Source organism: Ciconia boyciana, chromosome 23 (assembly GCF_034638445.1).
Source record: "Ciconia boyciana chromosome 23, ASM3463844v1, whole genome shotgun sequence".
Classification (NCBI taxonomy): Eukaryota; Metazoa; Chordata; class Aves; order Ciconiiformes; family Ciconiidae; genus Ciconia; species Ciconia boyciana.
In genome coordinates this window covers 6,276,152-6,302,791 of record NC_132956.1, presented here as the reverse complement: position 1 = coordinate 6,302,791, position 26,640 = coordinate 6,276,152, and the positions used below count along the sequence as shown (strand labels likewise).

General features: G+C 54.9%; 1 protein-coding gene across 2 annotated transcripts; it reads left to right on the top strand.

The window, feature by feature from the left end:
- Positions 1 to 69: 69 nt before the first annotated feature.
- On the top strand, positions 70 to 24,951 carry LMOD1 (leiomodin 1). 2 transcript variants are annotated; one of them, XM_072845011.1, is made up of 5 exons: positions 70 to 409; positions 519 to 770; positions 1,895 to 2,054; positions 22,205 to 23,791; positions 24,700 to 24,951. In XM_072845011.1, exons 3-5 carry the CDS (start codon positions 1,959 to 1,961, stop codon positions 24,724 to 24,726), a joined length of 1,710 nt encoding a protein of 569 aa, XP_072701112.1. In that variant the 5' UTR covers positions 70 to 409; positions 519 to 770; positions 1,895 to 1,958; the 3' UTR covers positions 24,727 to 24,951. The 2 variants fall into 2 exon arrangements, with proteins under 2 accessions (XP_072701112.1, XP_072701111.1); XM_072845010.1 differs by lacking the exons at positions 70 to 409; positions 519 to 770; positions 1,895 to 2,054 and adding an exon at positions 5,100 to 5,512.
- Positions 24,952 to 26,640: the final 1,689 nt, after the last annotated feature.

The window sequence follows — 26,640 nt, the reverse complement described above, 5'->3', positions numbered from 1 at the left end:
GGCGGGACTAGGCGGAGGGGAGGGGAGGTGTGCGCCGCGGTGTCGGCGCATGCGCCGTGCCCCCTTCGCCCCGCCCCGCCGGGGGCTGACTGGCGGCGGCGCCGGTTCCCCGGAGCCCGCCCCGCCGTGAGGCCGTCCCGGGGGAGGCCCCGCTCCGTCTGCCGGGCCTGCTGGGTCCGCCCGGCCATCCGACTGCTGCATCCTCGGCACGGCCATCAGCGTGTGTCCCTGGGGAAGGGGAGAGGGCGCTGAGGTGGGGCTGTCCTCACAGGGCGCCCTGAGGGCCCCGCGGGGGCGGGGCGGGGGCTGAGGAGAGAAAGAAGCGTACGTGTCTCTGTCAGGGCTAGGCCCAGGCCGTGGCACTCTGACAAAGACCTGAAGCACAGAGCAGCTTTTATTTAGCCCTCTAGTAAGTAGTGCCTGTGGTAAAAGCGTGAGCTAATCCGAGGGGCAGGAGTCAGCTCTGCCGGTCCTTGAGACTTCAGGCAACTGATCTGTCTGTAAATGCATCCCAACAGAAAATGCTGTGAGCTCTTTGGAAGTGGAAGTGGAGAAGCCTGGTGGTACCCGGCTGAGCTGGAGGAGGACGCCTGCCTGGTGACAGAGGGGTTGGCGCAGGGTGACATGCCCGTGCTGAGGGCGTCCGTTCCACCGGAGCTGCTGAGACACTCGGGAGCGGCACCCGCCTCACTCCTGACGCTGCTGAACCAGCTGGGCCGACCTCGAGGTGTCCCTGGGGACGCTCCTGTGGGCGAGAGCTGGGCTTTGAGGTCCGCCTCAAGAGATGGTGCCTGTGAGAGGGCAGTTTTCCGGGGAGGCTGGGAAGGCACAGCTGAAAACCAGAGAATTAGTCTCTGTGCTGGCAGCAAATACCAGGGCAGCCTGCAAAGCCCCCAAAGCATTTCCCCACGTGTTTGCAAGGGCTCTGAGTTGTAAATTGCTTATTCTTTTCACACTCCTAATTTAACCTTACACACTGTGCTGTCTTGTAAGGGCAGTAAATCATTCGGTTGCAACAGGCGATGCGGATTGTGGGCTGAGGCACTTAATTGCTCTAATAAATCATGGGCTGAAGCAATGGAAAGGAGCTGGAATGCTCCACCTGCTTTAATTTGCTGTTTGCGGCAGTGGCATGTTTGTCCTTAGTTAAGGCAGGATGGGAGCAGAGGGTGATGCAGTAATGGAGATTACCAGAAGGTGGTATTGTGGCTTCTGCTTTGGCCAAGGAGAGGAGATGGGAAGAGTGGAAAATCTCAGCCTTGTCCCAGCTGCCATAGCCTGCTCGAGCCTGGGAGCAGACCTCCACTCTTGTGTCCTCTGTTACTGCTGTGACTGGTCCCACACTGGTCTGACCCTCCTTTGGGTGGCAATTTCTTGCAGTAGCCCTTGTCCTTTCCCCTGATGAGTGGTAGGTTAATTATATCAGGCTGAAGGATCGTTCTGGTCATCCCTTTCACAAGCTGTGGGAGAGCTTGTGAAAAGTCCTGCCAAGCCTATGTGGTGCTTGATTTGCAGTGGCCAGAGTCACCAAAGGGACCTCCGGTAGCTCAGCTGGGGGCACTGGTGGCAACCCCGGGCAGGCTGCTGGAAGGTGCTCAAGGGCTTTCTGGGGTTTTCTGAACTTCCCTGTGGCCAGGAGCTGGCTCCTTTCCCGATATATAATATCTTCTCCACACTTCCCTCGCTCTTGCGTGAGCAGGTGTTTTGTGGAGGCAGGTTTTGGGTGAAGTTGCAGTTGGGTTTGGGAGAGAAGCGGTTTCTCTCGCTGGCCATGGGAACAACATGTTCCAGAGCAGCCACGTGTCCCAACCAGGCAGGGAGATGTCACTTGCTTTCTCAAGGAACATCTTATAAAATGAAAAAAGATCAGTGCGTTTAACCTTTCCTCCTGCAGGCTCTGATGGAAAGGAAGATAAAACAGATTAGAGGAATCTATTCCATTTTCAGTTGTCCAAAAAATGAAGGAAGACAGACGGTCCTATGGTAGCGTGAAGGATGGGGGCACAGAAAGCTTTCCAGCTGTACCAGAGACCCTGTACATGCACCTGGAAAAGGTACTTAATTGGACTCTGTCTCAGTTCCTCATCTTTAAGACATGTCTAGTGATGTTGCTGTGTTTCAAAGGAGTGTTTTGCAGAAATATTCATTAGTGCCTCCGAGGTGCTCAGTTGCTATGGAGATGGGGATCCTGATAAATGCGGGGACTGACAGAGCCTCGGCAGAGATTCAGAGCTGCTGGGAGCTCCTCTGCGCCAAACCGCACCGTTACTGTACCGCGCCGCGCTCTCCTGACTGGCACAGCTTCAGAGGGCCAGCGTCAAGCCCGCGGTGGCTGGAGCCGGCTGCGGAGCGAGGCCCAAGGGTCCTCGCACACGTCCCCAGTCCCAGTTGCTGGTGGCCCGTGAAAGAGCAGCCAGCGCAGACATATCCAGAGCTCCTCTTACTCTGGGGTGAAAACACTAGATTTTCTTTCACTGTTTTCTTTCTTAGGGCACTGAGAACTCTATGGAATATGGTGCAGTCAGAGCTATGCTAATATCCCCATCTAAAAAGAGACGTGTGACAGCCAAGATAAATTGCAGTAAGACCATCCACTATAAACCATGACAAGTTTAGGGAGACCCCTGCTCCTCTCCCAGCATTTCTGCTAATGAAGGAATATTTCTCTGCAAAACTCTGACTCCGTGTTACCTCTGCGTAGCCAGCTCTGCAGCTCAGCGGAGGAGAGCCCGGCAGACATGGGCTCCCAGATCAGGGAAGGATGTGTGATACTTCAGGAGAAACTCAGAGCCTCCCAGGTCATGTTTACAGCTTCTTAGGGAACTCGGTGTCTGGTGCTTCTTGTCACAGGAGTCAAGATTCAGGAAAAACAAAACAGAGACCCTATCAAGGTGTCAATAGTGATTTTATTTTGTTGAAAACCAATTTACAATGCAGGAAAGAGTCATGAAGGAAAGACAGACAGACAAGAAAGACAATTCTAGGTTTTACTCGCCAGTGGAAAGGTTCTTTCTCTGTTCTAGCATTGCGATTGTCCCTGGGGCTGTCCACGTACCCTGTCCCTGGAGCCAGGGGTGGCGCACCCAAGAAAGCTTGGATCTTTCCTGGAAGAGGGAGACATGTAGCTATGATTCCTCACTACCTTTTTTTTTGTTACCTCTCCATTTGGAAACTGGGCTTCCAGTTTGTTGCTTACCTCTTACAAGCACTTGGTGACTGAGCACAGCGACACCGCATTCAAATACCAAGCATTTGGTAATTTCCTCCATCCCCACACTCTGCTAAGTTAAATTTCTCTTCCAGAAGACACAACGTTAAAATCTTTTGAACTGTGTATCCTGAAAAGCAACCAGACAGCACATTAGAGGGGTCTAGGGCCGTAGTAAGGTGAACAAGCAAGTTGCTCATTTGGCTTCTTCAGGCGAAGAGGGCACCAAATGGACACCAAGACACTAAATTCACTCTGGTTCCTGTTGCCTTCAGTGCTCTTGCAGCCGTGGCAGTTTTGGGGTGAGGGAAGGAGAAGAGTCTGACTGGGCTGAGACCAGAAGAAGGTGGAGGGGATGGCCATGTCCCTCCTAGTCCTTGGTGCAAGTGAGCACCAAGATGAGGGTCATGATATCAGGGAGGCAGAGGGGAAGGGGTGAAGTGGGATGAAATTCAACACGGCAATGTTTACAGTTATGCACTTGGAAACTAAACCCAACGGTTTCTTCTACAATGTGGAAAAAATCTCAGTCGTGCTGGTGAATCATAGGAAGGCTATGAGCAGGAGCTGGGCACTGTGGTGCTGGAGATAAATGAAATCCTAGAATGCAACAAGAATGTGCGTTTCCCGTCGGGATGGGGAATGTCTAGTTTGTAGCACGAGGCATTGGGAGACTCACCTGGAGCACCCTGTGCTTGTGTCCAGGAGGGGATCTGAGCTAGGGAGATGGGCAGAGAAGGTAATTAGGCTGACGAGGAAAATCTTATGAGAGCTTATTTTACAGAAGACGACCAAAAGACTGCTTGTTTGCACTAGCAAAGAGGGAGGCCTGAGAGCACGCAGTAAATATTAAGAGGATGATAAAGGATGAAGAAAAAAGGATGAAGTTGGCAGCGTAACGAATGGGTACAAAATGCCGTGCATGGGGTAAAGCTGCCTTGAAACTTGGAGAGAAGAGCCTATCTGCCTCTGTCCCTCTGGGAGAATTTGCAGGTGCCAGTAGGCTTTATGGATTAGGTTGATGGAAAGTAGGTGCCTCTACCCGAAGCCCAGGCTTAGGGCACTGCCTGAACCAGAAGCGGGAGAGACTCAGGAATTTAGTCTGTGCAGCAGGAGGGATGTCTCTGGGGCTTGGCAAGGGGAAATGGGAGTGTTGTGATGAAGAGCAGCTGCAGAAACACCCCTGCAGAGGACAGGGAATCAGCAGAAGCTCTGATAAAGCGACCTAGGGACGGTGCTGGGGTCAGACTTTGCAGAGCAAGGAGCAGGCGCCGGGCTGGGCTGGCACTGCCTGCTTCCTCCCTGCTTCAAAGGTGCTGGACTTTGCACATCCTTCGTAAAGAAACCAGTCTGCACCAGCAATATAACCACCCACCACCTCTTTCCCAAAGGGAAAAAAGAAAAAAAATGCACAGATCCTGGAGAGCAGCGGGATAAAGATTAAAACTTTATCTGGGGTGGGCGCTTTATTGCTGATTTCAGCCAAGAGCTGTCACTGTCACAGCAGAAACTCTCCCCTCCTGTAACGGAGGAGACACCCGGTATCTTTGGACCCACGCTGACCTTTTTGTTAGCCCTCCGGCACTGATGGGCACATGCTAGGGATCTGCCTCCCCCACCCCAGATCCCCAGCCTGCCAGCCTGTGCATTTTTGCGTGTTTTCTCACTAGGTTGGCCCATTGCCTTTAAAAGGCTAAATGCTCCGGACTAAATTTGGTCATGCAGCTCTGCATGGTTCCCTGGAATGTCCTCGGGTTTCAGGCTCCTCTGATAGCACCATTCCCCGCCTCCCGCTGGGCTCCATTGGCTTCCCAGCACCCGAAATCGCAGCTGGATCCTGTTATTGGCCAACCCTTGGACCGAGGGGTGTCCCCTCTTTATAACTACTATATCCCGGGCTGCAGCGATTGAGAGCTGCTGAGATTTAACACTTCAGCACCTGCTGCTGCTGGGGGAAGCAGTGTCGGAGCTTCGGCTTCTGGTTTTTTTCTCCTTCCTTGGGTACCACACACAACCGCAACCGTGTCTCGCCAACGAGCCAAGATGTCCAAAGTGGCCAAATATCGGCGACAAGTTAGTGAAGATCCAGATATTGACAGTTTGTTGTCTACTCTGTCTCCAGAGGAGATGGAAGAGCTGGAAAAGGAGCTGGATGTGGTGGATCCAGATGGAAGCATCCCTCTGGAGCTCAGTCAGAAAAACCAAACAGAAAATTCCCCACCTGGCTCGCAAAACTGCGACACAATGCTCAATCACTGCGAAAAGGAGACCAGGAAACGTATTCAGAGGGAACACTCGATAGACGTAAGTCACATCTCCCCACGCTTGAGCTGTTTCTATGAGAAATGCAGGGGCATACCTGTGAACTCCACTGGGCTGTTTTAGGGGATGAGGTGGAAAACACAAACCCCGAGAAAGGCGTGCTGTGCTTGCTCAAGCTTGCTAGCTGTCATGTAGAGACCAGGGAGCTGGTCCAGGCACTCCGGGAGGGAACCGGGTATTTCATGAAATCCCAGTGTTACTCGCAAAGCCAAAACCTGTGCTGGTGCCAGGGCTTCTCTGTCTGCCTCTGCTCTAACACCCTTTGGCAGGGCTGGGAGCAGAAGGCGGCTGGAGGGGCCGGTGCAGTGACAGCGATCCCGCAGGCTGCATTTCTTTTTCCTCCTGTTTTTTCCTTTGGAGATCTCCGGACTCTCAGTCCCTTCAGTTTCTCTTGTGCCAAAGCTTAAACAGTCTTTGGTTCTTGTGGAATAAAAAAAGTTTGCTGCTTTGTGGAAATCATCCCGAGAAGCAGGTTTTGGCCCAAGCCATTTGTTTCATGTTTATTGTTCGGTTAAAATTCATTCTTTTATTTTGATTTGGGTACATTTATCTCCTCCTCTGCACCTGGCAAATCCTTTAATAGCTTGCTTGGAGCTAGAAAGCTTCGTGCCAGTCCCTCTCCTCTTTTTGTGCCTTGCCTTAGTGGGAGCCAGTCCCACTTCTCTGTAACATTTATTAACCTCTGCACTAAAAATATTTTGTATGTGCTTCGTGCGTGGGAGGCTGGGAAGCATTTGGTTTCCCTAGTTTTTCATTACAGGCTGAGCCAGAAAGTGAAAGAAGGAGAGTCTTGAGCTATTTATCTGTGTAGTCATGGGCAGATTTCATGTCCCAGGCTGGATTCACATCTGCTGGGATGGGACAGGGCTGAGGAATATCAGCAGCGTAAGCAGAGCAGAGGCTTATGTGGATACTCCTCTTAAGGGTCTGCTCTGGCTCTGATTCCTTATCTATTCCAGCTCACCCAGCAGTACCCTGGATCTCCCAGCTGAGTAATCGAGCTCTAACTAGCCCGTGGGCACTTCAAAATAGCTCTTTATGGATGTATATGGAGTTTATTATAGGAGGGTCCTCTCCTGACAGGGGCCTGGGAGAAAACAGGGAGAAAAAGATGAAAATTGCAGCTATAGGAGAAATACATGAAGGTTTATTTTGGAGACCTGAACAAGTGATTAAACAGTTCCCCTTACGCCTCTCCAAGCTCAGGCTTGCACAGCCTGGGAGCTTTCCTCCAGCTGTGAGGACAAGGCACTCGCAGCCTTCACCTTCTCTATGTGGTGTTTGGTGTGGGCTGGGGGACAGAAAGCGCCGTGCTCCTCCCCACGAGAGCACTGGGTTTATTTTCTCACCAGTAGGCTGGTGGAAAATTTTCCTGTGGTGGGGAACTGCAGGTGCTGCAGGACAAACCTGCCTGGAAAGGGAAATGCTGTTATGTGGGACCAGTTATCCCAGTGACGCCGCAGGGGTTTGCACTGGTTTGCAGGTGATCCCGGCTTGCAGCCAGCATTGAGAGCTGACACTGAAAAAGCTGCTTTTTCAGGCAGGGGGACTCTTGCGTTTGGCATCACTAGTGATGCTATTTTGTTTTTAACCATGGGAAAATGAGGAGTCGACTGGGAATTGGGATAGGGAAGTGTCCATGATCAGGAGGAGGGGAGGAAATTTGTGTTTTTTAGAAAAAGAGCTGGGAAATTGTCTGGTTAAACACTGCGTTATTTGGAAGATGCCTGAGAGTGTGTGTGTGTGTGTGTCTGTGCTGTGGGAGAGGACTCGGGATGGTGGCAAGGGATGGCACGGGGAGGAGAGGCGCCCCGGGAGAGGGTGTACAGCTCTGGCTGGCGGGGAGGGCAGCGACAGAGGTCCTGAGAAAAGCGCTTGTTGTGCTCTCCTTTGAACTTCAGTAGCTTTGGGCCGTGGAAGACAAAGCAAGTTGGCTGCCCGTCAAATTTGTCAGTGAAACTGGCCCAGTTAGATTGCATTGCAGTAACTGGATATGGCAGAACTGTCTTTCTTCTTCTATTTCAATCCCTGGAGGCCAAGAAAAAAATATGCTCCACCCCTTCCTCCTTGGCATTGTTAGGACCTGGGATTAGCACCTAGAAAATGCCAGCTCGTAATGCTGGCAGGTCAGCCCATGTCGGTGGTGGAGCAGGGCCGTTGCTCCACCATGGGGCATAAGGACGGGACGGGATGGGATGGGATCACTGGACCACAGAAGCAATCGCAGAAACCAGCCCAGGAAGCCGATGGTTCCCTCTGTCCGAAGGAGCTGCAGGGCTGTGTTTTGCTGCAGGATGGAGTGAGAACACGGAGCCATCTGGAGCATCCCAGGCGTCTCCCGAGCTCTCACCCAGCTGCTCAGAGCGCTGAGGCCTGTGATGACAAATCCCTCTCTTGTATCAGTGGATTTCACGTTGCAGCAGGCAGTGAAGCACTTGTGCCTGCCAACACAGGTGTCATGGCTGCACACCCACGGGGGATGGCATGCCCCCAGCCGAGTGCAGGCATCACCCCATCGATGTCCGTCCCAGCTTCTCTCCCTTGATGGCTCCCAGCATTGTGCATCGCAAACCCACGCAGCGCCCGGCATCCCTGATTAAACGCATCGAGCAAAGCCTTTGTGAGCAAGAAGCAGATGCGTGAGCATGGGAGGGAAGCGCGGCACGAGGGCAGGGAAGGAATGGGAGGTCCTTCCAGTGGGACTGGCCCTCTGAACATCTGGAAGATGTTATCTTGCGTCTGTGATGTCTCTTCAGTAGGGAGGGACAGGAGGTTAGATTCTTGTCCTTGAGCTACAGAGAGTTTATAGGTCTGTAGTTGCCTTGCACGAAGGCACTGAGGATAGAAAATATTAGGGAGTTCCTAGTCCAGCCCCACAGTGGCACCTCGGGCTGTATCGTTGTTGCTAAAACTCATTTTGCAAAGCTGGGGGGTGACTGGGTCGCAGCCCCCGCGGTGCAATGGCCACCCCAGCTCCCCGCAGCCTGCCAGGACCGGGGACGGGGAAGCATCTGCACGGGGCTGGCAGCACGCTGAACCAAACTGCTGCACTCCTGTCTCCCCACCTATTTTTCCTTCTCCCTCCTTCCATCCCTCGTTTGCCCCCTCTTTGTGCAGTTGCTCGTGGGACGTTGTCTGTTAGCTGGGGTGTGCAGGGACTTCTCCAAAGTGCAAATTATGGTATTTTAAAGGGAAAGCTTTAGTTTCTGCCCATCTCACAGTTCTTCTTGCAGTTGTTGCTCTGTTCTTGGACTGGCTCCGGGCACCCCCATTCCTTTCTAAATATTGGGAGGAGTGGGTATATTTAGAAATATTGTAACTACATAATAACATGTCTTCTTAGTGATGAAAAGGGCAAACTTGGGTAACTAGGAAGCAGTTTATAAACAGCCCAAAATAGATGTGAGCTTTGCCCTAACTTCTCCGCACTGGGCAGCCAAATTCACGTCTTGGTGATGCATTAATTAATTAATCTTCATTTTGTATTGCTAGCGAGTAAAAGTATACTCCCAAGTTCAACAGTGGGGCTTGGGACAGTGCCTCTCTTCAAATGTGCTCAACAAGGCCTTCTTGGAGGTCCGTGTATCAAGGGAGCCAAAGTTAAACTAATATTCATGAGTAGATAAATGAAGAGATTATTTCTAATAGCTCGTGGCTCTTTATTGTAGCAGGCAAAGACATTATGAGAGAGAAATCTAGGTTAGAAACATGCTGTAAAGTTGAAGCAGTGGCATTAGCCGAAGGATGATTTACATGGGAACACAGCTGACTTGCTATCACTTGAAATCTTTGTATCATGCCTGGGATTTCTCTTCAGAAGAGGAAAAGCTGTTTGTGCCAGGGGATGGGGGCTCAATGCGGGTGTCTCTGCGGGATGGGTTTCTCTGACAGCGGAGCTGTATGAGGAGATGGGGTTTGTGAGAGCTGCTCTGGTTTTGTCCAGTTCTTCCTCTGCTGTTGGTGACATCTTCTTTAAAAAGCAGGTATCTGTGCATATAGCACTATGATGTACACCCTGGAGATATCCCCGTCTTTCCCATTGGCATTCGATCACTCCTAAACCCTCTCAGGGGTACCTTTGCCAGGAGGGACCGGGCTGAGAAGATCTGCCCCGTGGGAAGGACCACCGCTCCGTGTGAACCACACGTGCCATGGGACCACGTGGCTTGGTGGACGAGTGCTCCTTAGCAGTTTCCATATCCATAGCAGGAGGTTTTACTTTTCAAAGCGTGCCACAAAATCCAGGTGCTGCTGTTCTTGGCTCTCCTTGGATTCCCACCTGGCCTCACCACAGGGCCCAGGTGGCTCCCAAACACAGAGCGGCTGGTGGCAGAGGCAGCCCCTCCTTGTGCTCTCCTTCTCCAGCACCACCACCTTCCCTGGGAATGGATGGAGCCTCCTTCCCTCAACTTCACCTGTAAGGAGAGGACACCTGGATGTCCCAGTCCCATCAGAGTCCCCAGTCCTGCCTCCCAACAGGGCTGCACTGATTTCATGCTGCTTCAAGCAGGGATGGCTGGGAAAATGCATGGAAATTGCATGCGCAGCATTATCCTGCTGATGGAGGGGATTCATTCCGGAGCCACATAACCACTTCTTTTAGCAAGATGCTTGCACACATGGTGGATGTCTCTTTCCATGTAAGCCTAGGGACCAGCATCTTGCAGGAGAGGGCTCTGAATAGGAGACTTTGGATGCCAGGGCAGCTGTGCACAGCCAGGGCTGGCTGTGCATCGTGCAGATGTCCCTTGTATTTTTGTCTCCTGAAGGCTGAACACCCTTCCCACAGGAGAAGTTGAGGTGGCTCAGGCAAGTGTCTTCCAACACCTTTCCCCTTCCTCTCGGATGTCCCACTCCCCATACACACTCCTGCACAGACAAGACACCCTCCTGTTCCACGTCCATGCGTCTTTATCCTTGCAGACTGCTTTGCCTGGCCCGGTGCTCCTGGGGACATCCTCGTGTCCCCAAGCAGCACTCTTCACTGTAGGCTGCGTACAGCCGACAGCGAGTGGACAGCATTCCTCATGGCTGGGTTTTGATGCTGAGGGAAAAAGCAGTGACCTTAGAAGTCATTTACTTAATCCAAATGCAGCATATTTGAGGGATGCTGGTGCCAGAGGGCAGCAGGTCCTATTGCCATGGATAAGGATTCCAAAACTCCTTGGGAAGGTCTTGTAAAAAGTCCTGCCTTCCTTTCTAACTTACTGGGGTGTGTGCATGTAGGCTTGGCGCTTGCTGCTGGGTGGTATTTAATCCAGTTACTGGTGGCTATATGTGGAGGGCAACACCATGAGAAGTGGAGATCCCTACCAATGAGCCCTTCTTCAACACCACAGAAAAACAAGTTAGTATTTAAATTTCTTATTAATACTCAAAGCTTGTCATTTTTTCATGAAAACATCTGGAGGAAGAACAAGCTCCACATTTAAATAGCTGGGACAGACTCAAGGGAAATTGTAAACGAGGGAAAAGAAGTGGTTGTATCATTCTTTAAGCATCTTACCAGTCTGTGACTAACACATATGTATTTAAACTCTGCTGTTCTGTTTATCAGCCCCTTCTGTCGATATGCCAAGACTGTTCCTTCTCTCTTCCAAGAGTCTTCACCAATTCCCAGCACTTGCCTTTCTTTTAACCATGTCCTGGGCAGGTCTCTAGCAGTCTCAGTGCCTGCTTTTCCCTCATCAGAACATGTTGTTGTTCTGCCCAGCTCCTGGCCTCCAAAAGAGGTGTAAGGGGTACGTGACACTGGGGCATCCTTTCTCCTGGTGCTTCTCCAGCAGCACCCAGCTCACGCTGGGGTGAGCAAGGGACGAAGGTGTGAGTCCTTCCACCAGCACACAGAGTGGGAATGGAGCTGGTGGCTCCCTGGTCTTTGCGTTACTCCCACAGACGATAGCCAGGGATATCCAAAATAGTCACACATTTTGAAAGAAACCAAAGGTATTGCGTGGTTCCTATTGGGTCCTTAAAGGAGGCCACAGAAAGTCTCTGCTTTGTGGCCTCTCCAGCCTGCTGCAGAACAGCCCATCCAGGAGAGCCCTTTTATTTGTCACCGTTTGTTGTTCAAAAATGAAAACTGCCGTTGTCTGTGCTTGAATGTTCTGTTCTTCACTTCTGAAAACGTACCAACCCTGTAACAAGAAGGACGAGCATCAGAAGCAAGAGCTGTCAGCCAGCAACAGACGATAAAGCAGACCTCCAAGGCAAAAAGAGAAGCAGGAACGATCCCATGACAGATAACTGAAGGATCTGCAGCGTAGAGAACAGCTGAAGCAAGCGAGGTGGCAACGCACCCAGGTTTGAACTGCATTTCTGAACAGACAGTGTGAGAAGGAGCCTCACGGCCAGATCGGTGTTTTTGTAACGCCATTGGGAAGCGGTGGCAGAAACCTTGTTTTGCTGTGACTGGGGCAAGTGGCAGCACAGAGCGTTCCCAGCGACTTGTAGGTCATGCTGAAGGCACACTCTGTCTGGGAGATATGCAGTCCATCTAAGGGCACAAGCGGGAAAAAAAGCTGAATTTCTAGTCAGTCTGAAAAAAACAAGAGTAAAAAGTTCTATATTTACATAAACCACAACTGGGATGCAGATAAATCCATGGAAATGCTTGGAGTGTTTAGCTTATATGGGCCGAGCTGCCACAGACAGGGAGGTTTATTGTCTGTTTATGTTGAGCTGATAAATAGACATACAGAAGGGGAAAAGAGCTGGGATCCTTTACGTATCGCTTTCTTTCGCAGCGTTATGACGTCATTTGCATGCTAAAACGGTCTCGGTGACTCAGCTCCCAGCTGGGTCACCTCAGTTCCCCGCTGGGATTAACCGGTCATGTCACTCAAGCCCACCCTTTGCCATGGTGGGAATCGCAGCATGGTAGAGCAAGAGGATCTCACTTTGCAGGGGAGGAGGCATCAGGGCACTTGTTTTGAAGTCATGGCGTGGATAGCGGCAATGGCGGTGGACCGGCATGAAGTGACATGAGTCCTGCTCGGTCCTTTCCCCCGCCCAGAGCATGGTGCAAACAAGGTTGAAAACAGACAGGAACAAGAGCTGCAGAAATGCAACAGGGGAGGTGACAGCCCAGGGTCATAGAGGTGTTTTGGTGTGTGCAGCCTGTTGACGTTGGGTTGAGTAGCCCAGGGCTGAGACACGATATTTGGATCAGGATTCACACCAAGACCTGCCGGATGCTGCCGAGGGCTCCGAGCAATCCTGCCTCCGGGCAGGGGGACCACGGAGGAAGGCGGGCAAGCCCGGCGCGGGAACTGGCACCCACACAGCCATGAGAGCTGCCTGCAGCAGAAAGGGAGCTGCAGTTTGCTTCCTTTCAGGGAAGATCTTCAGTTTCTAAGAACTAGCAATCGTGACTCCTGGCATGCCCTGCTTTATCTCATTAAGTGCTGTGTTCTGGGCTACAGCTCCCACGTGGTGTGTAGGAACCCAAGCAGCCAGTGCTCCTGTTTCTCATAAGCTATTTAAGGGTTTTGACCAGCAGACCAGCTCTCTGATTTTGGGAGGTAGGCACCTGGAGCTGGGGTTCATCTCACCTGCTTCAAAGACCTTGATTCATCCTCCCACACTGGGTGTCCGAGGCCACCAGTGATGCCATGGGGTGTCTGTGATGGTCCCATAGGCTGGCCGATGGGACCCATGGGAGACCTGCACCAGCAAGGGGCCTGGAGATGCTTTCCATGTAGTCCCAGCAGGCTGGGAGCCAGAGTCCTGCTTCTCAAGCATCCAGCCCCCCATGACACAGAGGACAGGAGACAGGATTTAAGACTCACTAGGGCTGATTTGCAGTTCTTCTGTTCCTAAAAATCTGAGGAATGCTCTTTGTGGGCTGCCCACAGAAAATGCACCGGGCAGAAATCCAGCAGCGAGGTGGTTGTGGTGTGAATTGCTGACATTCACTGCCCTTTGCAACCTCTGCCGAAGAGGAGGTGATCAGAGAAAAGGTCTCATCTTGGGAATATCCAGTTCAGCCATGGCAGTTCCAGGAGAAGGGGCTGGGAAAACGATGGGTAGAAGAGAAAAACCCCGATTTCTAAAACCAGATTTTGTTAGAGAAACGAAAGTTCCATTTGCAAAGTATCCAGCGGCTTTAAGGCTTTCTGGAAAATGGCTGCATGTCACTGAGGAAGGGCTGGAGCTATTCTGTTAAAGGAAATTCAGTTGAAATGTTTGTTATCTGCCTAAATTCAGCAATGAAGGCAAAGCAAGACACAAGTCAGGGCCAGAAGTTGTCCAGTCTCTGGAGAACAGCACTGCATCTCAGAAGGAGGATGGCTTTAAAAACATTGGCCTGGGAAGTGCAAAGAGACAGTGATATTTGGGGTCAGAAAGGTCTGAGCAGAAGGGAAGGGGAATAACTGAGCTCCTCGTTAAAATAACAGAGTAATAGCTGAGGCGGGACAGGACAAGAAGTTGTTTACATCAGTCTGGGCTTTAGCACATAGAGCATGGCCTGGGGGGTCATGCTAGGTCTGCATGTGTCCCAGTGCTGGAAGCCGAGGTCCTTTCACCCTTGCTTTATGCCAAAAAAATCCAAACATGCCAAGAGAGAAACGCTTTGCTGCCTGGGAATGGTCCTACCAGGGAGCCCGTCACAGCCAGAGCTCTGCAGGGTATCTCACAACACTGGCCCATGATAAGGCAGATAAGGAGCGGGCAGATAAGCCGGAGATAAGGACCTTGCTCTGGCACTGCTGCAGGTAGAGCAATGTCAGGTCTCTCGTGAGTGGGATGGGTGTCGTGTAGATCTGGATTGGCTGTCCTGGGTAAGCAAGGTCAGCAGAAGCCTTGTGGTCCCGCTTCCTCCAGTGGTCTCTTCAGTCCGGGATTAGTAGCTCTCAGGACTCAGCCAAGGACACAGCATTTTTTCCAGGAATGTCCTTGGCTCTGAGTTGTCCCTGGGTTACTCAAAATTGGCTGAGGAATGGAGGAAAGGAGCAGCTTGGCCAGCTTGTTGTGGTTTAGCTTGGCTCCAGCAACCCTCTCGCATGCCTAGACCATAATGGCAACGGGCACCCAAATACCCAGGAACGTCAAGTGCAAAACAACCTGCCTTTGCCCACCGGCCACCTCAAGGGACTTCTCCGTGCAATGGGACAGTCTCAGGGGACACCCCTGTCCCCTGGGAGCTCTCACGTGGCTTGTGCTCAGCCTCCTCAGCCCCCTTCACCCGTGGTCACACTGAGGGGTGGTGGGATGCTGGTGCCTCGCTCACAGCCTCTGGATGGGATTTGGGGTAGCTGGGGTGGACGGAGGGGACATCAGGGCTCTTTTAGAGCCCATGCAACTAGGTAGGCATCTCCAGAGGATGATGCAGATGCCCAAGGTTAGAGCTGTGGGTTCGATCTCAGAGTCTCTTGGTGGCTCTGGAGACCTTTGTAGGACTCTGTAGCATGTGTAGGACAGACTGAAACTCCTCAGGCAATGATACCAGATTGGCTCGTTAGTTATGGATCCGTAATTATGCCTAAACCCCCTACGTCAAATAACCAAACCCAGCTTCCTTCCCTTGCCAGTCTGGTCTGGGAGCCCCCAGCTGACCAACAATTTTTGGTGAGCTGCCTCTCTGTCTCTCAGAGGTCTCCCCTTGTCCCTGGGGCTTCCCCACTTCCCAGCTCTCCCACCTCCAAAAGCCCCTTCGTCACTCAGGATTTGCGTGGGACCGATGGAGCTTTGCTGGTGGGTACCTGTTGCCTAAGCCATGCCCTACCAAGAGATGAACTGGAAAATGTCCTGTTGGCTGCAGGAGAAATTTATTATCCCAGCAGAAGCTGGGAGAAAGGGACAGTCTCTTGGCCTGGACTTCATCCCTCAGCCCTACAGCTCTGGAGGGATTCTGGTTGCTTTGCAAGGAGGACAGCTCTGGGTGGAGGGTCTCTGTTGGTAGCAAAAGCCATGGGCCAGGCAGCCAGCACGCCAAAACGGCTCTGCTGGTGGAGCTGCTGGAGAGGACGGAGGCAGTGAGTCGCAAGGAGAAGACTCATGGGCTCCGGTGGGCTCCAGTGCACATGTAGAAATTACCCCATGTGGCTGAAATCGTTCCTGGATCAATTAAGTTCTGCTGCTCCAGTTGTCCTTCAGCAGACATCTGCATCTTGGTTTAGGAGGGCCGTGCACTGGTGTAGGGCAGTTTGGTTACAAGCGGTGATAAACTCTTGGTCCTTGCAAGAGTGTAGGCATAAGACTTGTGCCTACAAGTGGACGTGTGGCTCAACTGAGCGAAATGGGTGTGATTTCCACGTGTGGGCAGTTTCTGAAGGCACCAACACTTGCCTCTCTCTTTGCTCCATGTTTTCCCCTTAAGAACAGACGTCCCCATAGCTGCACGCAGGCGAGGACCATGCCGCTCTGTTCAGGTGTGCGTGAAGCCCGTGTCCCCATTCCATCCACAGTGAGCAGCAGCTGGAGCTGTCAGCCATGTTGGAGCTAACCCCAGATTTTCCAGCAGTGCTGATGATTGGAGTGGGCCTGATCCTGGCTCAGGCTTCCCCTCTCGTGCTCTTGATGCTCTCATATCAGCTGGGTGGTGATACCTCACGGCTGGGTTCCAGAGGCCACCAGAGCTGCAGGTGACATTAGAGACCAAGTCAGTGTCAAGCCTGCAGGTTGAGTTCACCATTCCTAGAGCCATTTTCACATGAACTGCAGGTGCAGGTTTGGCCCCGAGGTCTTCTCTGACAATCCTGTTTCCTCCTGGGGCACAGCGTACCACGGGCCCCCAGCAGTGACCTTCACGGAGAAGCCGTCCTGGACTCTTCTGGCTTCCCCCTTCCAGCCAAGCCCTCCTTGAACCCAGATGGGGCACAGTTTCCCAGAGCCAACACGGAGCTGCTCGGCAGCACATGCCCCTCAGATTTTCCATCGGTACATCTTGTTCTTTGGCTGAGCCGAGCACATGGCCAGCATGGTGGGGTGGTATGTTCAGTCTGGTGATCCAGGCCATGAGGGACTCTTCCCAGGACATGCCTCTGAAAATAACTGCAGGCTGGTGAAAGCTAGCCCCTTCCAAAGAGAAGACATTTCTTCTATAAATGCATTTCCATATGTCCCCTCTGCCAGGGGCTGACACACCAGCAGCAGCCAGGCCACAAAATGCCCCTTGCCTCCAGCCTGGGTACAGATTTTGCAAATCCCTGGGTAACCCATCCTCTCCTCTCCTCTCCAGCATGTTCCCCTTTCACTTAGAAACCTGCTTGTGGGCACAGCAGGGTGACCAGCTCTCAGTCCCCGTGCTGAGCAAACAGATTGATACCTACCACCCAAGCAGCAATTTTCTACCCCAAAATGAGCTGTGGGGCTTTCAGGGCAGGAGGCAAGAACCTTGCTCCACCATCACATCCCCACCACCCGCAGCAGATCTCGGCAGCCCCTCTGCTCCGCTTCGCTCCCACCCATCCCCGGCTCGGCTGACTGCTCCATCCCCAGCCCCGTCCCTTGCTCAGCGTCGGGAGCGGTGCTGCGAACATTTGGATTCCAGGCAAGAAGTTCCCAGTCTCCTTTGCCTTTTAAGGAAACATCTGAGTGGGTTTGAGGGTTACAAATGCTAACAAGCAATGGCAATGCTCATTTTAGTCTATTTAGAGGAAACGGGAAGGCATTTCAGTTCATCAAAACACTGGTGATTAATCAGCCAAGTACCAGGCTGTTTTCATTAGGCTTATTTTTAAAGGTCTGACACGCTGTGTAAAAATATTCCCCTAATAATCGTGCTCGCAGCAGAGGGAATGGCACAGGAGGGGGTGCAGCGGCACTGGTTTCTAGGTATCCAAGGTAAATATGTCAGTGCAGCGGAGGGGAGCGAGCAGGCAGGACTCAGGATGGCAATGGAGAGGGTACAGGGCTGGTGCTGACTGCTGCAGATGGAGATAGCCTGGCTGGTGGCCTGGGCTGCAGGAGAAGGTGCGCTGGTGGCCGCGGGGACAGCCAGGGTTTCAAGAGCAGGGGGAAGGATGCATTTCTCTCTCTTCTTGTGCGTCATCCTGCCATGCAGCTCCTCTGCTGAGCACCAAGAGCTGGAGCAACATGCTTCATTTCCAGCCTGGAGGCGAGGACTTCTGCACCATCACCAGTGAGCAGAGCTTGGGCTGGTGTCACCACCTGGGGCTGGCACCTGTGGTGGAGCCAGGGTGGTGGGACACACCGAGAGCCCAGGGATGAGTGCACAGACAGGAGGGGACGAAGGCACGCTCCTCTTGGGCACACGTGTGGCCTTGGGCCGGGCCAAGAGCAGCTTCTGACCTGGCTTTAGAGACGTCCCCAGTCTCCACCAAGGGATGGAGAGTCTCATGCAGGTAGTGGCAGATGGGTAAGAGTGACCCTTGGGTTTAGAAACAGATCTGATTTCTTGCCTGGAAGTTTTGCTCCTGATTCCTCCCCTTCTGCTGCTGCTGATGGAGCCAGGCGCTTGTAGAGGGCCTTCCCCAGCAGGGACGGGGGTGTCATGATCAAGGCAGCTCTTGCCCCATCTGCGTTAAATGAAACAGCTTGCACACCTCTTACCTCTTGCTACCAGCCAGCACTTTCTGCAATAACTTGCAGCTCTTTGACAGGATCCTTCCAGCACATCCCAAATTTGCTGGACGTGTGTGGTCCTGCAAGCGCTGCCTGCGGTGGCAGTAACACCCGCGGCCGGTCACTGCACATCCGTTGCCTTCCCTTTTTCCCCTGCCCTGGGGCACAGCTGGCTCCTTTTCCCCTGGCTCCTTTTCCCCCACCTCCTTTCCCACGTCCTGCTCTCTAGCTCCAGTGCCCTCCTTCCACGGACCTGCCCCACACCACAGCACCTGGACATGTGGCAACACATCCGTGCATGGACGCTTTAATGAGAACAGCACTAAGGATGTGGTAACAAGACATTCCCAGCGGCTTTGCTAAGCAGAGGTTTGCTATGCATCTTATTTTGCTCTAGTTTCACCTCGTTTGGAGAAATGCATTGACTTCTCTGAGCATGGGAGATGTTGTAGGTCCTCTTCAGGGTTTTCCTCCCTTTCTCCACGATCTGCTCATTCCTGGCCAAAGCCTTTGCTGTGCTTGGTCCTGGATGGCTTAGGCAGCTTAGGGGAGACTCGGGGCTCCCCGCTGTCAAGTTGTGCGGGCTTGAGCTGGGAAGGAGAAGGCTTTTTGGAGAGCTTGGTGTGGAGATGAGGCTGCTGGCTCTGACTCAAGGAGTGCTCAGCCTGTGGACACGGAAGGGCTGCAGAGCCCTGGGGGTGCAACTGTCTCTTCTCACAGGAACCTGCAAGAAACCTCCAACCTGGGACATCCCCAAACACCTTTGAAAGGCACTGTTGAGCATGGGTGTGGGGGGACAGAGCGAGGCAGCAGAGTCCTCATCCCACACACACACACCCTGCCCAGCCTCCTGCCAGGGCAGACATGGCTCTTCCTTCACTGAGGTGCTTCAGGATGTCACTGAGCATCCTTGCACCATCCCAGCTCTGGGAACAGGGCACATCTTGGTGAGAAGGAGCGCTGGCTCAGTGCCAGAGGAGGTGGCATCAGCTGCTCCCTGCAGCCCCAGGGACAGGGGGGTGCTGGCATTGGGGCACCTCTGGGAGCCCCGTCCCTGGTCCTTGGGGTTTGCAGCAGCGAGGGGCGGTGTGGACGGGCTCTGTAGGGGTCTGGCATATGCCTTTCTGTCGCCTGTTTAGGTCTGTGCAGGGGAGCCAAGAAATCTCTTAACTAAATAAACAACTCTCTTGTCCCAGATGGTATCTGTTTATACGCCAGGTACAAACAGTCCCCACGGCTGCCCCGCTCACAGCCAGGCCAGTTCTTTCCACAAAAAAGCAGTCCCCGAGGGCCAGCAGTGCTGTGTGCGGGGAAGGCAGAGCCACACTCTGCCCGGGCACGGGCACCACCAGGGCCTGGGCTGGAGAAGACACTGCATCCGGGGCATCACCTGGAGGAGGAGGCCAGCCCTGGCTGCAGACCAGGGTCTCTGGACTCCAATTTGGGGGTTCAAGGCACGGGGTGAAGCCATGGTGCTGTCCTAGCCCTGGGAGGGTCTAGGGAGCTCGTAAAGGCATCACAGCTGCCTCTACCAGAGGCGTCTTTCTTCCTCCTTTCCCTGAAGTCCTAAAGTCCCCCCAGCAAGGATGACATTCGCTCTGCCACCCCCTCATCTTGGTGCTTCCTCTTCCTCCTCCAGCCAGTGTGCCTGTCAGGTCACCAGCATCACCATGGTCAAGCTGAGGACACCCAGATTAATCCCACAGCTGGAGATCTGAGCCTGACCTAACCATGGCTCTGCAGCCAGGGTCCCAGCTAGCAGTGTCCCAGCACGTCACCCTCTGCTCATCTCCAGACAGAAACCGCACAGTGCCGGCTGGCACGCAGAGCTGAGCCGTGCTGCCAAAGCCAGGCATGCAGGAAGAGCCGGGCCAGCCGCGAGAGGCAGGAGCTGCGTGCTCCCCGGCTGCAGAGCAGGGAGAAGGAGGTTTAAACTGCCAAACCCAGACCCAAACTTTATGGTAGGATCCTCCCCTGCACAGCAAACTTGGTCTCAATGTCAGGGGTTCATCTGTCTTCAGTTATCTGTTCACAGCATTGGCTCATCTCTGTTGGGAGTAGGGGTGTCTCGTATCTGATGTTCGGGGAGGTGAATCCTGCCCCGGTGCCCTGCTCTTACTGCATTGCTGTAACAAAGTCTTGGTCCTGTGCCTGCATCTCTCCAGGCACACGAGGAAGCGAATCTGGTGCCATAAGAAAACCAACAGGCTGGAAGGCTGCGTGCACCGAGCTGCCATCAAAGGCTTTGATTGCAGAAGCAGAACATGTCAAAACAATGCTGATGGGAGACTCCTCCCAGCCCCATCAGCCATGGGCAAAGGCAGCAACGAGGCATTTGTTGTGTCCTGGAGCTGCCGGTGCTGGTTGTGGTCAGCAGCAATGCACAGGACAGGCTGTGCCAAGGGTGAGGTTCAGGTGCTTGACAAAAGAACCAAAAATTACATGAAAAGGGAGTTTGACTGACAAGAGGTAAATGATCAAATGGCCCTAAAGCATGAAGGGAAAGAGGAAAATCCTTTGCTGCCAGAGGTAGTTTGTAAGAAAATAGCCATCAAGTCTTGGGGTTGCATCCCTCTGCATGCAGAGAGGATGTAGTCACTGCCTGAAGGTCAGCGCTGGAAAGCCAGACCGAGCTCCTCCTGCACATCAAAGTCCCGTGAAAACAATGGTGGCATCACGATAAGCATAAAAGCAAAGGCAAAAACTGCTTTTGAAGAGTGAATATACAAGGAGGCAGACAAAACAAAAGCACTGATGCTTGCCAGGCCACTAAGGAACGGGCGGGCATCTTGGCTGGCCTGGAGATAAAAGAAGAAACTCAGGAGGTCCAGGGCACTGCTGCATGACTTCTTGGCACAGAGAGACAGGGAGATCCCAGGGGCAGGGGAAGGGGGTGCCAGCTGCAGTGACACTGCTTTGCTGAACCCACACGGCAAAGTCTGCATCCTTCCCCAAGACCGCCCCAGTTAAGCTCTTCCCTCCTATGATGCCTTTGGACGCTGGAAGATGTGCTGGGAAAACATCATGCATTGCAAAGCAATAAACGCCGTGTCCCCATTTCCTTGGTTTTCTGCACGGAGCTCAAAAATGCAAATTCATGTTAAAAGGAGGCCCGTTTCAGAGGGTTGGGTGCAACTGCTTCATCAGCAGTGTCACCTGTGTCACCGGCTGTGGACACTCCCCTGCTTGCACACGCGTCCAGGCCAGCACGGGAAGCGTGTTGGGCTCTAGACTGGGCAAAGCTGCAGAGCATCCAGACGGAAACCATTTAGGAAAGCTGGGAAAGCACCTGGGGTTCACAGAGGTATAGGCACTAGATCCATCCCTGGTTAAAAAGGTGATTAAAAAGAAGATTACTGATTAAAAAGAGGATAACTCGTAGGGGGTACAATAGGAAGGTGTCAAACAGTGCAGTCGGCTAAGGGAGATGCATCCTGCCGCTTGTTAGGTTATCGTCTGTTCAAGGGGGATGAAGGAGGGTGTCCTGCAGACCTCTGGAGCCCTTTGGGAAGGGACTGGAGGCAGAAGGAGAGCAGAGGTGCCTTGGAGACCCGCAGCGGGACCTTGGCACGCCTGGGTCCTGCAGGCTCTGCCTACATTCGGGGCTCTCAGACGCTGAACCCTCCCCTGGACCTGGGACCTCGGCTGGGTTAAACTTTCCTCTTCCAAAGCACAACCACGGGCCGCAGTGTGTGAACATGCGGTGGTAAATCACTCAGGTGAGATGGAGGAGACTCTGGCCTGTATTCAGGGCTAAACCATCATGATTTGGAGCAGGTCGCTTACCTCCCTGAAGAGTCCTGGCCGCAGGTCTGTCCCCTGCCACGGCACAGCCCGGCGCTAGCTGTCCTCATGCTACCCCTCGGCACCTCCCCATTGCCTCCTGGGGACCCTGCACGATGCTCTCACCAGGTTTCTGTCATAAATGCCTGTTTTAGGGCAGCTCATCCCTCATAGGCGTGGTCTAAGACCTTCCTGAGACCCGACTGTCCTGCATCCTCCCGTACATCTTCCCCGGCTGCGGTCCTGGCCCTGTGGCTGCTCCCATGTGACAGAGGTGCAGAGTTGGTGACGATGAGACTGGGGTGGCGAGTCTGGAGGTTGGAGGCATCTGTCTCTGTAACGCCTTGGTGTTTTTCTCATTAGGAAAGCAGATCAAGCGAGAAGAATAAGGGAGCCAAGAATGAAGAAGAAAAGGGAAAGGAAGCTCCTTCCAAAGACCTGGCCCGGAAACGAGATACGAAAGTGGGGAAGGACTCTAAAAAGGAAGAAAGTGTTCAGAAAACAGACCCAAAAGTTAAAGCTGAGGCTGAGACCAAGACCAAAGAAGAGAAGGCTATCAACGACAAAGTCAAGGCCATGGAGAAAAAGCTGATGGGGAAGGACAAAAAGGAGGAAGAGAAGGGCTCAGCATTGAAGAAGGACATGGGGAAGGATAAAAAGGAAGAAGAAAAGGGCTCAGCGTTAAAGGAGGATGCAGGGAAGAATAAAAAGGAGGAAGAAAAGGGCTCAGCCTTAAAGAAGGATGCAGGGAAGGATAAAAAGGAAGAAGAGAAGGGCTCAGCAGCAAAGAGGGAGACAGGGAAGGACAAAAAGGAAGAAGAAAAAGGTTCTGTGTTGAAGAAGGGCACAGGGAAGGACAAAAAGGAGGAAGAAAAGAGTTCAGGATCAAAGAAAGAGGCAGAAAAAGACACAAAGGGAGAAAATAAGAAAGAAAAAGATAAAAAAGAAGAGGAAAAGAGTTCAGGTTTGAAAAAATCAAAGGCAGATGAGAAGGAGAAATCCCAGCCAGAGGCAGAAAAGGCAGCGGAGGAGAAACAGGAGGCCAAGGCAGCAGCCGAGAGCAGCCCCTCCAAGCCCACCACCGGCAGCTCCCCGGATCAGGCCAAGGATGACGAAGCCTCCAGCATTTTCGATGAGCTCATCGAGAAGGTGAAGAACAACGATGCTGAGGTCACCGAAGTGAACGTGAACAACTCAGACTGCATCAACAATGAGACCTTGGTGCGCTTCACCGAGGCCCTGGAGTTCAACACTGTGGTCAAGCTGTTCGCCTTGGCCAACACCCGTGCCGACGACCACGTGGCCTTCGCCATCGCCATCATGCTGAAGTCCAACAAGGTGCTGACGAGCATCAACCTGGACTCCAACCACATCACGGGCAAGGGCATCCTGGCCATTTTCCGTGCGCTGCTTCAGAACAACACGCTGACGGAGCTGCGTTTCCACAACCAGCGGCACATCTGCGGGGGGAAGACGGAGATGGAGATTGCCAAGCTCCTGAAGGAAAACACCACGCTTCTGAAGCTGGGCTACCACTTCGAGCTGGCCGGACCACGCATGACAGTCACCAACCTGCTGAGCCGAAACATGGACAAACAGAGGCAGAAACGCCTCCAGGAGCAGAAACTGGCGCAGGAGCGTGGGGAGAAGAAAGACCTCCTGGAGGTGCCCAAGCCTGGAGCCCTGCCGAAGGGGTCCCCCAAGCCATCCCCGCAGCCGTCCCCCAAGGCTTCCCCCAAAAGCTCTCCCAAGAAAGGGGGGGCACCTGCCGCGCCGCCCCCGCCTCCTCCTCCGCTCGCCCCACCGCTGATCAACGAGAACCTGAGGAACTCGCTCTCGCCAGCCACACAGAGGAAGTTGGGAGACCGGGCGCTGCCGGTCCAGGAGAAGAACTCACGGGACCAGCTCCTGGCGGCCATCCGCTCCAGCAACCTCAAACAGCTCAAGAAGGCAAGTGCAGGGCCGCGGCAGGGTCGCCTCCGGGCAGCACCCATGGGGTTAGTCTGTGGGGGAGATCTGAGATCACGTCTGTTGTCACTTGGGTAGTGGAGAAGTGAGGGCTGTCCTTCTCCAGTGCAGCGTATGGAGCGGGGCGTCCATGGTCCCAACCCCAGCGCAGAGCACCTGGCAGGGCCAGATCCGTCCCTTTGCTGAGCACACGGGGTGGGCAGATCCATCCTTTTGCACCCCCCCTTGCAGAGCAGGTGGGGTCAGCAGATCCATCCCTTGGCAGAGCATCCAACAAGAGAAGATCCATCCCTTGGCAGAGCCCCTGGGGTGGGCAGATCCACCTCATTCCAGCAGGCAGCTTTGGCTCCAGGGTTGGGGACACAAGGAAGAAGCCAGCTTTAACCTATAACCCCGGGGGATGGAAATCCAGGACCTCCCCACGCAGAAAAGGAGCGGTGCTTAGCTGTAGCGAGGGAGGCTCACAACCACCTGCGTGGACCAGCGTCCGAGCACGCGAGAGCATGCAGGCAGCGGGTCCCCAAGGGCAGCAGCTCACCGAGCTCTTGCTGCCGTGTTGGCATGGCTGAGCCCACACCCCTGGGCGCGGGAGGTAGCCCAGGGTGGCTGGAGAGGCTGCGTCTCCAGCGCTGGTCCCAGCGTGATGCCTTGAAACATCTGTCTCGCCCCAGGTGGTTTGTGTCCCTGGCCGGGCTGCCCACGGGCTGGAGCGTGGGGACAACCAGCCTGGCCAAGAGGAAGAGATGTCCCTGGAGCGCTGAGCGTCCCCGGCAGCAACAGAGAGGGGCCCAGCTCCACCACGGCGGGTCTGCGTAGGGCCCCCGGGCGGTTCCAGCATCCCCTTTCATTGCTCCCTGCTCCCCCCAGTAACGGGGTGTCTTCTCTGCCAGGTGGAGGTACCGAAGCTGCTGCAGTAGGGAGCGGGACGGCTTTCCCCCCGCAGCCCGGCGTGGCAGACCCCAGGACACTCGCCTTTCTCGTGACTGTTTCCATGACAAGCCCTTTGGGACCCTGCAGTGACCGACGCCGAGGAGCAGCGATCTCTCTGGGACGGACGGAGGAAGGGCCAGGCCCGAGGAGGGCCAGCACGGTCGTTTGATGCAGTGCAGGAGGAAGACGTTGTATTTATTATTTTTACGGTTGTGAAGCCTTCAAGCTCTTTCTTTTGCCAGCACCGTGCCCCGCTCTGTCCGGCCGCCTGGAGATGCCGGGGATAGAGGAGGGGTCTGCAGAGCCGGTCCTTGTGGGAAACTCCCCTCGGAGTGCATCGAAGGGGCTTGGCACCCTGCATCCCGGCTTGCCGGCAGGGCCCCCGAGGTGGTCCAGCCTGGGGCGAGCGGAGGTACCCTCCCAGCCTTGCTTTTCGGCGGGGCAGGGGACAGCCAGACCATCGTCACGGCTTGCCTCCCCACGGGGTCTCCAGGTCGCCAGGAGAGTTACGGGGTGCAGGCACAGCGGTGGGGTGCCGGCTCGCGGGGTGCAGGCTCGACGTCGGGAGGAATCGGGGGGGTCGGAGAAGGGAGCGGCTGGGGAGAGAGGGGGGACAGAGGTGGTGGGGAGACGGGGCAGGAGGTGGAGCGGGGGCTGGAGCAGGGGGCTCGGGGCATCGCGTACGTACCCGCAGCCTTGCTTGGGGACCGCCGGAGTCCCTGGGCGCTTTATGCCACAGCCTGGCCCATCCAGGAGCATTTTTGAAGCTTTTCAGCCCAATTTAGGGCTTTTGTGAGGTTTGAGGGGTTTTTTCCTCTCTTCTTGACCCACCACCTTCTTGACGTGACACCTGACCACTCCACCAGAGGAAACTAAATCCTCCCTGGGATGAGCAGGGCTCGTCCGGAGGGTGGGCTCCCCTGGGGGGGGACAAGAGCAAGGGGGTGGCATGTGGCAGCAGCCGGGCAGGGTCGCTGCCTGCCCCCAAAGCGGGTTTTGGGGCCGCACGATGCCCACCCCCCTGCGCCTTCCCGGCGTGAAGCCTCCTTCGCGATTTGTACGACTGCGGCCACTGCATCAGCAATAAAGCTCACCCAACGCTTCCCCCCGCCTCGGGGACGGTTCTGCACCCCGGGACCCCCAGGAGCGGTGGCACGGCGGGGGGGGCGCAGGGCTTGTTTGGAACTGGGCTCGGCCCCCCGGCCTGGGACAGCTCTCCCCTCTCCCGCCACCCGCAGCCCCACCATGGGGCCACCTGGACTGGGCACCCCGGAGCCATGTGGCCACCCCAAACTGGGCACCCTGGGGCCACCCAGACGCCCCAACCCGGCTCTCCCTGGTCACCCACCCACCCACCCAGAACCCCCCCAAACGGGGCACCGCGCGGCTGCCAAACACCCACAGCCGGGTACCCGGGAGCCACGCGGATGCCCCGAACCCCCCGGGTCCCCCAGAACGGGGCCAGGGGCTGCCCCCGGCCCGCGGGCGGGGACGGTGACGGCACCACCGTGCCGGGGCAGGACTCGGGGTGCAGGGTGGCCCCCGGGGGGCGGCTCCCTCCTGGCTCGGGGACCCCCCCATGGGCACGGGCGGCGACGCCGCGCCGCGGCTCCTGCAACGGGGCGCGCCGCCCGTACCTGGGCGTTTGGCGGGAGGGCAGCGCCCCGGCGCCGGCGGGCGGCCAGGGGCTGGGAGGGGCGCGGGGGTGCCGGGCCCCGGGGGCCGGGGGCGGAGCGGGGTGCCGGGCCCCGGGGTGCTCTGCCCCACCCGGCACCCGGGGCTCCCCGTGCGGGCGCCCGGGGGCCACCCCAAGGCGGGCACCGCGGCCCGCCCCGACACCCCGAGCCGCCCACCCCGGGGCTGCCGGGACACCCCGAAGCGGGCGCCCGCGGATCGCCCCG

Excerpts from the sequence above, each read along its gene's own strand:
- LMOD1 (XM_072845010.1), top strand. The coding sequence starts at position 5,252 with ATGTCCAAAGTGGCCAAATATCGGCGACAAGTTAGTGAAGATCCAGAT. Across the intron at positions 5,513-22,204 it reads AGAGGGAACACTCGATAGAC|GAAAGCAGATCAAGCGAGAA; the intron begins GTAAGTCACATC and ends TTTTCTCATTAG. Across the intron at positions 23,792-24,699 it reads ACCTCAAACAGCTCAAGAAG|GTGGAGGTACCGAAGCTGCT; the intron begins GCAAGTGCAGGG and ends CTTCTCTGCCAG.